At 45.6% G+C, this 13,893-nt stretch overlaps 1 protein-coding gene and 1 long non-coding RNA gene across 2 annotated transcripts in view; one reads left to right on the top strand and one right to left on the bottom strand.

The window, feature by feature from the left end:
- Positions 1-13,893, bottom strand: part of aqr (aquarius intron-binding spliceosomal factor) — a 61,817-nt gene that overhangs the window by 22,420 nt on the left and 25,504 nt on the right. The window contains exons 25-30 of the mRNA XM_036954738.2: positions 10,263-10,398; positions 7,663-7,872; positions 5,391-5,528; positions 5,213-5,284; positions 4,309-4,496; positions 2,917-3,088 (exon numbers count right to left, since the gene is read on the bottom strand). Coding sequence (XP_036810633.1) covers positions 2,917-3,088; positions 4,309-4,496; positions 5,213-5,284; positions 5,391-5,528; positions 7,663-7,872; positions 10,263-10,398 — 916 coding nt within the window. The remainder of the gene's footprint in view (positions 1-2,916; positions 3,089-4,308; positions 4,497-5,212; positions 5,285-5,390; positions 5,529-7,662; positions 7,873-10,262; positions 10,399-13,893) is intronic.
- Positions 7,440-9,114, top strand: LOC149975211 (uncharacterized). The gene is made up of 2 exons (XR_016488941.1): positions 7,440-7,941; positions 8,366-9,114. It is a non-coding gene; the product is annotated as an uncharacterized LOC149975211 (long non-coding RNA).

Genomic DNA, 13,893 nt, shown 5'->3' with positions numbered 1-13,893 from the left:
ACACACAGACAAAGACACACACACACACACAGACAGACAAAGACACACACACACACAGACAAAGACACACACACACACACACACACACACACACACAGACAAAGACACACAGAGAGAAAGACAGATACACACAGACACACAGAGACAGAGAAAGACACAGAAAGACACACACAGACCGTGACACACACACAGACTGAGACAGAGAGACACAGGCCGAGACACAGACAAAGACACACACACACACAGACAAAGACAGACACAGACAAAGACACACACACACACAGAGACAGACACACACACACAGAGACAGAAACACACAGAGACAGACACACACACACACACAGACACACACACACACACACACACAGAGACAGACACACACACACAGAGACAGACACACACACACACAGACACACACACACACACACAGAGACAGACACACACACACACACACAGAGACAGACACACAGAGACAGACACACACACACACAGAGACAGACACACACACACACACAGAGACAGACACACACACACACACAGAGACAGACACACACACACACACAGAGACAGACACACACACACACACAGAGACAGACACACACACACACACAGAGACAGACACACACACACACACAGAGACAGACACACACACAGAGACAGACACACACACACAGAGACAGACACACACACACAGAGACAGACACACACACACACACAGAGACAGACACACACACACAGAGACAGACACACACACACACAGAGACAGACAGAGACACACACACAGAGACAGACACACACAGAGACAGACAGAGACACACAGACACACAGAGACACACAGAGACACACACACACACAGAGACAGACACACACAAAGACAGACACACACAGAGACACACAGACAGACAGAGACAGACACACACACAGAGACAGACAGACACACAGAGACAGACAGACAGAGACAGACAGACAGACAGACAGCGACAGACAGACAGACACACACACACAGCGACAGACAGACACACACACACAGCGACAGACAGACACACACACACAGCGACAGACAGACACACACACAGCGACAAACAGACACACACACAGCGACAGACAGACAGACAGACACACCCACAGAGACAGACACACCCACAGAGACAGACACACCCACAGAGACAGACACACCCACAGAGACAGACACACCCACAGAGACAGACACACCCACAGAGACAGACACACCCACAGAGACAGACACACCCACAGAGACAGACACACCCACAGAGACAGACACACCCACAGAGACAGACACACAGAGAGACAGACACACAGAGAGACAGACACACAGAGAGACAGACACACACAGAGACACACAGACAGACAGAGAGACAGACAGACACACACAGAGAGACAGACACACACAGAGAGACAGACACACACAGAGACAGACAGACACACACAGAGAGACAGACAGACACACACACAGCGACAGACAGACACACACACAGCGACAGACAGACACACACACAGCGACAGACAGACACACACACAGCGACAGACAGACACACACACAGCGACAGACAGACACACACACAGCGACAGACAGACACACACACAGCGACAGACAGACACACACACAGCGACAGACAGACACACACACAGCGACAGACAGACACACAGAGACAGACACACACACAGACACACAGAGAGACAGACAGACAGACATACAGCGACAGACAGACACACACACAGCGACAGACAGACACACACACACAGCGACAGACAGACACACACACAGCGACAGACAGACACACACACAGCGACAGACAGACAGACAGACACACACAGAGACAGACACACACACAGAGACAGACAGAATACACACACACAGAGACAGACAGACAGAATACACACACACACAGAGACAGACAGAATACACACACACACAGAGACAGACAGACACACACACACACACACACAGAGACAGACAGACACACACACAGAGACAGACAGACACACACACAGAGACAGACAGACACACACACAGAGACAGACAGACACACACACAGAGACAGACAGACACACACAGACAGACACACAGAGACAGACACACACAGACAGACACACACAGACAGACACACAGAGACAGACACACAGAGACAGACACACAGAGACAGACACACAGAGACAGACACACAGAGACAGACACACAGAGACAGACACACAGAGACAGACACACAGAGACAGACACACAGAGACAGACACACAGAGACAGACACACAGAGACAGACACACACACACACACATAGACAGACACACACAGAGAAACACACACACACACACAGAGAAACACACACACACACAGAGAAAGACACAGAAAGACACACACACAGAGAAAGACACAGAAAGACACACACACAGAGAAAGACACACACACAGACCGATACACAGGCACACACAGGCCTAGACACAGGTCGAGACAGACACAGAGACCCACACAGACACAGACACACAGAGCCAGACACACCGACACAGAGTCAGACACACCGACACAGAGCCAGACACACCGACACAGAGCCAGACACACCGACACAGAGCCAGACACACCGACACAGAGCCAGACACACCGACACAGAGCCAGACACACCGACACAGAGCCAGACACAGAGCCAGACACCAGCCTAAGCCACTTCCTAAGGAAAGACAATCTAACTGCTAGTCTGGAGGACAGAGTCATTAGCCTGTCCTGAGTGGCTCCAGTGTTAACGGTGAGCTAGCCCAAGTAATGAACATATCATCTGGACTTGTTCTGAATCCATTAAGGTTTAAAATGAATGAATCCTTGAACAATAAACACTACTATGCTACTGTGGTGAGTGTGTGGGCGTACGCAAAGTGCTTGTTCCTGTATAAATGTGCATTATTAACCTGGTAGAAGTAAGGGTTGGGCTCGGACTCTCCCACTCCGTTGAAGTCCTCCACGTTGATTAGCTGGAAGTCGAAGGTCAGGCCAGGGTTGGGGGCCTGGAACTGGGGCAAGAGCTGTACGTGGGGCAGGTTCCCCAGCTGCTTATAGCGCCAGTTATACAGGTTACACAGACTGGAGGAGAGGTGGAGAACCATGTTAGCATTCATTCATATGGTTAGAGAAAGACACCTTACTATTTAAAAGCTGCTACACATAGGATTTTGTAGAATGTTTGCATTGTAATTTCAGAAAATGGCCATCATTTATCTGCCACTAACAGAGGAATGAGTGTTTCACAGTATTACTTACCCGCCAGTGTTGTGACTGGCCGTGATACTGGCCGTGATACTGGCCGTGATACTGGCCGTTGGATTTCTTCTGCCAGAGCAGAATCTGTTGTCAAACTGGGAAAGCTGTTCTGACTTTGTGGCTGGGTTACCTAGTGGAAACCACTGTCATTTCCTAGCTGCAAAAATGCAATGTTCGCTCTATTTCAGTTTGTAAGAAAACAAGCAGTGAATAGTGTACGGAATATCTCTGTACCATCTAAATCACTAACAAATATATTTTGAACAAAAATATTGTTTTACAGCTGTTTGAAGCTGCTTCAAACCTACATCATTTGTAGTTGAAAATATATTTGTTTGTGATTTAGATGGTACCGTGATGGAACACTATTCACTGCTTGTTTTCTCACAAACTGAAATTGAGTGAACAGTGTAGAATTTTCGCAACCAGGAAATTAGCGATGTCCATTAGATAACCCAGCCACAAAGTCAAAACAGTTTTCCCAGCAGATAGGCAAATATCACAGCCAACCACAATACTGGCAGGTAAGTAATAATGTGAAACACTATCATTCCCCTTTTAGCGCCAGATATATGATCAACATTTTCTGAAATTATAACGCAAAAGTGTCAAACAAACCCTGTGTGTAGCACCTTTAAAGAGAGATTCACTATTCACCACTCTAGCTTAGCGTCCACGTTAGTATGCAGTACATACTGAGGGCACTACTACTGATTAGCCAAGCCAATTAGCCAGGGAGCCATTCACGTGTATCAGCGGCTACTTAGAACCTATTGGATCACGGACATAACCAATTAAACCCTCCTGGCTAACAGACTAGTTATTTTTGTCTCGTCTTACGTTTAAGAGGATTAAGAGATGTCACACACACACACACACACTAAACCAAATATTCTGTAGATTTTTTTGCACAAATGTTTGATGATGAAAACATCAAATGACTTTCTGCATGTTCAGACTTGTTGATGTTTGATTAGATGAGAATAATATGTGACATATTCAGCATTTCTGTCTGAACCCTGTCCACAGTGTGCCTTGCCCACCTGGCGCGGGCACGTCCCTGAGCGTCCAGGTCGACGGTGGGCACCCCTAGGCGTACGAAGCGGGTGAACAGGGACTGCTCCATGTTGGAGTACTTCTGGAAGGCCATGTTCTTAATGACAGGGGGCAGCTGGTGGTGGTCTCCTATCATGATCCAACGCTTCAGCCTGCTGTAACCGTCCTCTGGGTTCTGGAGCGAGAGAGGAAAGACAAGGTCAGTTCACAAAGTGTTCTGAGGGAAAAAGCCTTGCATTTCAAAAGCGCCCATCACCAGCCCTGCACCTCTTCACACATCTGTTCTTCACCTTTCCTTCTCTCCATTCTCCTCCCTCTGCCTGTTAACTGAGTGGTGAACTTTGTGCGCCAACTATCTGGCTGGCATAGAATACTGGGAATGCAGGAGAGGTAGGATAGAGACAGAGCGGAGCCTCACTGATGCGTTTACTATGCTTCTGCTGATTAGGAGGGAGAGTAATGAGGGCTTGACCCCAGACAAACCTGATATTACCAAGGCTCATAAATCGAGCCAGATTCAATCCCCGATAGGGACCCAATGGAAGGAAAATGAAAGGTGGGGGATGTGGATTCTCGTTACCGCCTGCGATACTACGACAGCAGGCATGATGGGTTTGGATGTTTGCGTTGGTTGGAGCGAGAGACTAAGAGGTTGTTGGCCTGGTTGATGTGGCTTAATGGTCTCCTCTGTAAACAGACCCTAGTGCCATCTGCTACCTGAGGCTATTAGGTCCCAGCATGATGACCACATTAACAGTGGATGGACCCATTCATCCTGAGTGACAAGGAGTTCTCTTCTTAGGGGAAGTATAGACCTAAAAAAAGAGCTTTAGAGCTGAACATTGGGGTTTAGCACCGGTGGGATTTTGGGGTCTGGCTGTAGTAATTTACCTGCAGCAGGAGAGGGATGAAGGTCTCGATCTCCAGGATCTGAGCTGCTTCCTCCATCAGGATGTTGTCATACTGAAAACACAAGAACATGTGTGTAGGTGACGAGTTGCCTCTGTCCCGAGTTGTGTGTGTGATCGTAGTGTCGTGATCGTGTGTAGTGTTTGTGTGTTTGTCTGACCTTGAAGCCCAGCTCTACCAGGTCATGGCGTTTGAGGGCAGCGTGGGTGCAGGTCATAGCGATGATCTTAGCCTCCTTCACCAGCAGGTACTTGGAACGGTCCAGTCCACTCCTCAGCAGCTCAAAGGCCCGGAACTCCTGATGGACACGGACACACACACTAGTAAGAAGGTGGTTCAGAGGGCTGGGGATAGGGTTAAAGGTTAAATCATCAGCATTGCCAGGTAGTGATGTCTGGTTCAAAGGGCTGCATCACAGTGAGCAGATGTTTATCATAAGATGACACAATGGAATACAAATTGTCTTTGGATGTAAAAATAAATAAATAATGAAGGGTAATAACACTTAGATCACATCCCCGTGGATGGAGGTTTAACTCAATGCTCTCAATAAACACAAAACACCTATGTCGGAAAAAATGCTTTTGTGCCAAAATAGAGGACCATAATCAATTGTGTGTCCAGATATATGTCAAATGCTGTCATCTACAACAGGGAGGTTATGCAAGGCCATACATTTTTTTTTATATATATTTTTTTAAATATGAAAACAAAAAAAGTCACATTCCATCACCTAAAAATAGGATTCTGAAGAGATTCCATTGAAAAAATACCAAAACAAGGAATGAAATGTAAGACAGTAATTGCACGTGACCTTGCTATGATTTTAGGAAATCCTTGAGATCTCAAGACCGGATATCCTCCTTTTCAGCAATCTCTTTGTCAGTCCTTTCTATCCTCAGGAGTAGGCAGGGAGAGCATTTAAAGGACATGGGTTACTGTTCAATAGAAGCTAAGTGAGCAGCCGAGCACTTCAGAACAGATTCCATTACAGGGCTCTTCTGATTGGGAAAAGCGAGATCGGGGGTGTTTTCCTAAAAGAGACCGAAAGGGAGTGGCTTAAATTGAGAGAGACCAGGCAGAGATATCATAGCTCTATACTGCTGAGGATGAGAGTGGGCTAGTGTGGTTATTTTGAGACGGACACATTTGCGGTCAATGGGCTAGGGGGGTGAGGAGGGCTGAGGTGGAGCCTCAGAGGGAACTGGGAGAGATAAATATTTGATTAGTTACTATTTTTACAATAATATTAAAATGCGACCAAAACATGTAATATTAATGAGGGCTATTTTTAACCCCCCGTGGTTCCTCAGCGGTTTAAGGGTGAAATTAAGCCATCTTTCTTCCTCCGGACTGAAAGGAGAGAGGAAGAAAAAGAGGATAAACAGCATGAGGCTGGATGTAGAGAAACCCAAGCAGTAGACGGCTGTACACTGTGTTCCGGTTGTGTGTGTGTGTGTGTGTTGGCATCGTCTGCTGGGATGGCACCTCATAACACACAAACATCTTTAAGACACTCCTGGTAGGCAGCCAGGCGACAGAGTATTTTCATTCTCCTGTGATTCTAGAGGGAGATTCTAACGTCTGAGTAGGGAGACAGACCGATATCTCTGCAGCAGCAGCATCATGGGTGAGGCTGAGGCCGGGGTGAGTGAACACGGTGAGGTTCTCCCGTCTGATGTGATTGGGCCAGTGATACGAGGGAAGCCATATAAAAATCAAGGCCACACATACATGTTGGGATATTACCTCCAGTGAATAACTTCTTTATTGCTTCTGCAAGGCCGTCGCTCCCATAAATCTCTAATGTTATTGTTCTCTCTATATAAAAGACTGGGCGCAACCAGGAGGGGCTGTATCTGAGCTGAGGTGCATGGCAAAGCGGTGTGCATGTTTGTATGTGTACACAGAAGTCCGATTTCAGAGTGTGTGTGTGTGTGTGTGTGTGTGTAGGGAAGGCAGAGTGCATGGAGATAAAGATGGTGGTGAATATGGAAAAGAAAAGAATTGCGCCATCTATCCAACCGCATCATATTACAAACTCCTAATATCACAACAGAAACAGCTGTTGAAATCTGATTCGATGCAATGTAACGGTCGCTGCAATGCTACTTCCTTAAAGAGTAGGATGTCCAATCACCAGTGAGCCCAGGCAGACCTGTTATGGAGCCAGTGGGGTAAACACAATCATGTGTTCCAGCTCCCACTTGCCCACACAGCTGGCTAATGACCCATGAGGAACAGCCAATCTGCTGACATGGTGTGTGTGTGAGACACACCTACCACTGACTGGGGTGAAGATGTGTGTGTTCAAGAGCTTGTGTGTGTGACATGTTGACCTCTGACAGAGTGAGGAGCTTCTTGGTGTGTTGAGCATGTGCCTTCATCTAGATAAACATGTGACGTGTGTGTGTGTGTGTGGCCTGCCCTACCTCCAGCTGGGTAAAGATCTTCTTGATGTGTCGGTAGCAGCCCTCTGCGATGTCCATGTCTTCTTCGTAGGAGCGACCGTAGAACACAGGCTGGGGGGCGTTGGAGAAGTACTTATGGAAGGGGAAGTGTGCTGCCACGGCCTCGGCCTCCACCGGACAGCCCTGCTTAGACCGGACCTTGCTCATGTACTCCTCCCAGCGAGACATTACCTACAGCGGGGAGAGGGAGGACACCAGACAGACACCCCCTCCTGGATGTTACAGGTCTTGCTCTTTTTGGTATGCCGCACACACGCATTCTCACTCATACAGATACACAGTCGAGTCCCATTCACAGAGCACGCACGCTTCTTCACACAGACACACTCGTTGCATCACATACAAAAAGGCACGCACAGTCATAGACATGGACGCAAACACAGTCAACACACATTTTAATGTGAGAATATAATAGGAAAAGAACAGAATAAAATATAAATGATATTTTCCCCTTGAGTGTCACGGGAACGTGTGGAACCGTGACAAACACAGCCTTAGGGAACTGTGGAACAACTTGCAATTGAATCAGTATTACAAATGGGGCTGTAGCTTGGCCATCTGCTTTAATAGACCATAACGATTAACAGACACCATTATCCACCCCTGATATTCTCCATCAGAACCATCTCAAGCTCATTACTTCCTGATGTCCAATCCCTTACAGGGTCTCTGAGCGGTAAGGTGACAGGGCAGATGAGGAGGAACAGAGAACACCCTTCATCTTGTGACGAAATCTGCACGGAGCCTTCACCGTGAACTGCCACTTTAAGAGCGCATGAGCAGTAAGGAAGGAGAAAATGAAGAGAGCTCATTCAGCTCTTTGGGGAGGGGCTCTTTGGTGGCGCGACAGTTTGATTGTGTGTGCTGTAGAAGTTTTGTTTGTTTTCAGCGTGTGTACTTTATAGAGTATTTGACTCAATCATCGGTGTAATCACTCTAGGTCGTGGTTGTTTTTGTTTGGGGCCGCGCCCGTTATGGTTCGCATGGATTAGTAGCAACATTGTTGCGAAGCTTTAACATGCAAACCAACAAACCATCGGACAGTCAGACAGTACACCTGAAGACCACAGCTAAGATCTCTCTTGTTCTCTTTCTCTTTTTCTCTTCCCTCTATCGTTCCAGTGCTTTACCCTGCAACAGACTCTCTATTTTTCCAATGCACTTCCCATTGAAGTTCATTAGAGCTGGACTATTATTGCCCTGCCAGAAGTATTTGGACATTTTTGTTAAAAGGGAGGTTGTTTGCAAGTTGTGTATTGTTATGTGAACTGTATTGAGATGTACTAATGACATGTGGCCGAGAAGACTGTGGACATTTTTAAGGCCTTTGTTGTGCCGATGAACACCCCCCCCCCACATTCATACCCTCTGCACTCATCCACTAGAAAGGAATACAGATTATTGCAAATCCTCTGTTGATGACTGGGTTCGTTCTTGTATGAAGTTGCTGTTGAATTGCTCTGCCATTATTAGTATTAGTATTATTGTATGAGGTATTCTTGTTGGGGTTACCCCTGTGCTGTGGGTTTTATATGGTGTGTATTCTCTTTTCTCTCCACTGGCTATCTGGTAAACAGGCTACACTCTAGGCAGTCTCTTCTGCTGATGTGTGTGGGTCTGGTAGTGGTACTCTCTCTATTCTACTCTTTTCCTTTCGGCATGGTTAATACCTGCCTGTCGCCCGAACAAAATCTTTCTTTACCCCTCTCTAATAAATACCGCTACAATCTTACAGCCCAGGCCTATACACAGAGACGGGTAACCATTTAGAAACCTTTATGACAATGTTAGGGGAGATATTTTTGATGAGTTGTCCATGAAGTCGTGTAGATAGCTGGTGTCTGTTCTGCTCGCGTCTGTCCAAAGACAATAAAAAGCTTGATGACTATAGGAATCAGAGAAGAGGGGAGCCCCCTGACTGGCATGGATGATTTCAATGTGTTGAGCGAGGGGTCTGGCATACACAATAGGTTCCATAAACCCCACTACAATACTGAGCCTGACACAACGACTGTGGAATCTGCTATTAAACCAGCGTCTCCCTCACTCCTCTGCCTCCCGTGCTCACAGTTTCGTCTGACTGACAGCATGCCTCCTCAGTGAGAACTCTTCTTGATTTGGGCTATTGGATGAGCTCTCAGGTCTTCTTAAGTTGACAGTTGCCTTGGGTTGTCGTCTCTGTTTAAAAAGGCTCTGTTGTCTATTCTGGGCTGTTCTGCTGATGCATCCTGGAGCCAGTATGCAGTATTTAGGTGACAAAAATAAACTGAGGATTGACTATAATAACTGAGGGGTTGGTATAATATGTTGGTATTCGCTGTCGAAGCCAGATATGAAGTGAAAGGAAAATAGATACTGACACTTATTGAACTGGGATGTTTCAAGCGTAACATGGATAAGCAGACTTTATCCCCTTGAATTTTGATTTTAGAGATGCATTTTATTCTACATTTTTGCAGGTGAGGATATCAGGAATTAAAGATTCATCAGGAAATGTATGTCCTCCCTGTACTGGAAAGTGACACACACACACAGAACCCACACATCCCTCCTGTACTGACCTGGTAGAGGTAGAAGTGTCCGGCGGTCTCACAGGTGTAGGACACGTCTCCAGGGACATCCAGACTCTCCTGCAGACGACCCACCTCTCTGAGCAGCTCCAGCCTCCTGGCCAGCACGTAGTTCACACGCCCATACCTGAAAAACATTCCACATTACATCAGTCTTTTCATTCTATGAAAACCTCAACCCTTACGTTATTGGGACTTATTAGCGTCTATTTTTTAAAACTGTTTTTTTTTTATTTTTACCTTGAGATGGAAAATCCATTTTTTTTGTGACGTTGATTACACCTAGTAACATGAACAACCCTATACAATCAGAACACCCCATTCTCATATTGCTGATAACAGTACCGACCTCCCCTACACATTGCCGGCCCTTCCAGAGCCGAGGGTCATATCACGGCATTCTGAGGGGAAATGTTCATGTTGAGAGGAGATCTGAAGCCTAAACCTGTGACACCACAGCCTAGCGTTTTAAACCGCTAAAATGTTCATCCTACACGTGAGAATCAGCTGCAAGCAACAAGGCAGCAGGCTTCAAGTGGATAATCAAAAGTATACGAAAACTAACTCAATGGCAGTGGTGGAAAAAGTACCCAATTGTCATACTTCAGTAAATGTATAGAAATAGAAGGTTACTCCCTTAATAGAAGGTTACTCAAGTAAAAGTCAAAAGTCAGCCAGTAAAATACTTCAGTAAAAGTATTTGGTTTTAAAGATACTTAAGTATCAAAAGTAAATGTAATTGGTCAAATATACTTACGTCTCAAAAGTAAAAGTATAAATGCTTTAAAAATCCTTATATAAATGTAATCAAATCAAAATGTATTTGTCACATGCACCGACTGAAACAGGCGCAGACCTTACCGTGAACTGCTTACTTTCAAACCCTTAACCAACGTGGTTAAGAAAAACACAGTTAAGAAAATATTTACTAGATAAACTAAAGTACCACAATAAAATAACAACGAGGCTACAGTATATACAGATACTGAGTCAATGTGCTGGGGAACAGGTTAGTCTAGGTAATTGAGGTAATATGTACATGTAGGTAGGGGTAAACGGCATCATTTTCTTGTTTTTAAAATGTATGGATAGCCAGGGGCGCACTCCAACACTTAGACATTATTTACAAAAGGTGAATTTGTGTTTAGTGAGTCCGCCAGAGGCCGTAGAGATGACCACGTGTTCTCTTGACAAGTGTATGAATTTGACAAATGTTCCTGTCCTGCAAGCATTCAAATGTAACAAGTACGTTTTGATTGTCAGGGAAAATGGAGTAAAAAGTACCATATTTCTTTAGGAATGTAGTGAAGTAAAATTTGTCAAAAATATAAATAGTAAAGTACAGGTAATAATAATAATAATTGCACAAAACTAATAGCTAGATGGACCAAATTTCCTTTGTCACTAATAATGTGTACCACTGATCAAATATATTATTTACCACAATTGACTACTATTGAATAAATAAATAAAAAAAGTTATTTTGAACAAACTGAAAAGACTAAATGACAGTAAAAACTTGTCGTCTAGTCAGGTGTCCCGCCACAACAAACCAGAAGGCCAATTATTATTAGTACGTGGCACTGGGACATGCCATGTCAGAGGTCACCCAGACACAGTGCTGTGTGTGAGATAGTTGAGGTAGGGACCTATAAATAGATATCCCACTAAGATTCACAGCAGAGGATACAAACAGAATTACACCGGCTGATGAGAAAATTAAATATAAAAACAAAAGTGGCGACCTTGTTTCCCTCCTCACAAAAGCAGCCTTCTGCGCTACCATCCCAGGAGACCGAGAAAGAGAGAAAACGCAAACTGACCCATTTAGTCACGAAGAGATTTCAACTTACACCCGTGTTCTCTGACCAACCAGTATTTTAATATCTTATTAACACTTAACAGAGAGAAGGGAAACTGTATTTACAGCATTTGACATTTTTGATTAAAAGGCAAAGTATTGTATATTAATGTCACTGTACACTACCATTGGTTGAGCAGTGAGAACAGAGAAGGCCTCTATGCCTGTTCATTGTTCATCCCATACAGTAGTGTTAATTAGTTTCCCCAGCTTACTCCTTCCTCGTCATTGGACCGGAAGGAAGGAGTGAATGTGGAGTCAGTGTGCATGTTCTTAGCAGCAGCTTAATCTGCCTCTCATCCTGGTGCTGTAGCTAGCTTTAGCTGATCTGCATAACGCAATGGTGCTCCTCCACAGAGAGGGCCGTCACATCTACTCGTCACCTCTGCTTTATGCAACAAGGAGCTGTGTTCAGTTGGCAAGAAACATGAGGAAACCATTCAGTTTTAAAACAGAAGAGGACCGTGCATGAACTCCTAAAACTAAGGTCGCAATTCAATATGATCTCGGGTTATAGGCATTGCGGATTTTCCGATTGAGCCGAAATACACAGCGTTTACTGGAAATGGGATCTTTGCAAATGCAGAATCATTGCCTTTAAAAGCTGCAATGCCTTTAAAAGCTGCAATGCCTTTAAAAGTTGCAATGCCTTTAAAAGCTGCAATGCCTTTAAAAGCTGCAATGCCTTTAAAAGCTGCAATGCCTTTAAAAGCTGCAATGCCTTTAAAAGCTGCAATGCCTTTAAAAGCTGCAATGCCTTTAAAAGCTGCAATGCCTTTAAAAGCTGCAATGCCTTTAAAAGCTGCAATGCCTTTAACCCGCAATCGGATTGAATCCCGGACTAAGACTTTAGTGAGCCAAGGCTAGGTAAGGCCAGAATCTATAGGTTTAGAGCCATGTCTGCCAATTTAATCAACACAACTGACCCTATCCGTGTATATTTTGTATCACTAGACCTATGTTGTGGTTTCCACGGACATTCTTTGAGCACACATCGTTTCCATTGGCTAAAGATGTAGTAGCCTAACCGGCAGACTCCATAAGGCTCCTGCTCTGATACAAGGCCTGAGGCTATTCATCCTCAGAGGTTTAGACTTGGTCTCAATGAACTAGTTAGTCCGCCTGACAGCGAGATCAAAGCTAGTCAAAATGGCCGCCGGCACGAGCACTGAATACTAAATTAGGTTGGAACTATTTTAGACCGACATCTCTATTTTGGTCTTTAAAGCAGACTGACAATAATAAACAATACTTTTTAGGTGGTTCGTGTGAAGGTTTTGGGTCTCTCCCTTCCGTTCTTCCTCCCTCCCCCACTCAGTCTCAGGTCTATTGTAAATGGTTTCAGTTTGCTGGCTTCCCCATCTCTCTCCCGCTAGTCAATGTCTGTGGTTAGGTCTCTGAGTCACAGTACCTCAAGGCATTGAATGAGACACATAGCCACACAAAGACTTCCCCCAATTGTGTGGGTGGGTGAACTACTGCGGCTGCCCTGAGAATTCTAGCGTGTTTCCTACCGGTGAGACAATCTGCTCCTGGCATCTGTGTGCATGCACCAGGGGTCTGCACCAACGGAGGGGCCACCGAGGGGTCTGCACCAACGAGGGGCCACCGAGGGGTCTGCAACAACGAGGGGCCACCGAGGGGTCTGCAACAACGAGGGGCCACCGAGGGGTCTGCAACAACGAGGGGCCACCGAGGGGTCTGCAACAACAAGGGGCCACCGAGGGGTCTGCAACAACAAGGGGCCACCGAGGGGTCTGC

The sequence above is a fragment of the Oncorhynchus mykiss genome, chromosome 19 (genome assembly GCF_057628025.1).
Source record: "Oncorhynchus mykiss isolate SJ-2025 chromosome 19, ASM5762802v1, whole genome shotgun sequence".
NCBI lineage: Eukaryota > Metazoa > Chordata > Actinopteri > Salmoniformes > Salmonidae > Oncorhynchus > Oncorhynchus mykiss.
This window is presented reverse-complemented; position numbering and strand designations above follow the sequence as displayed.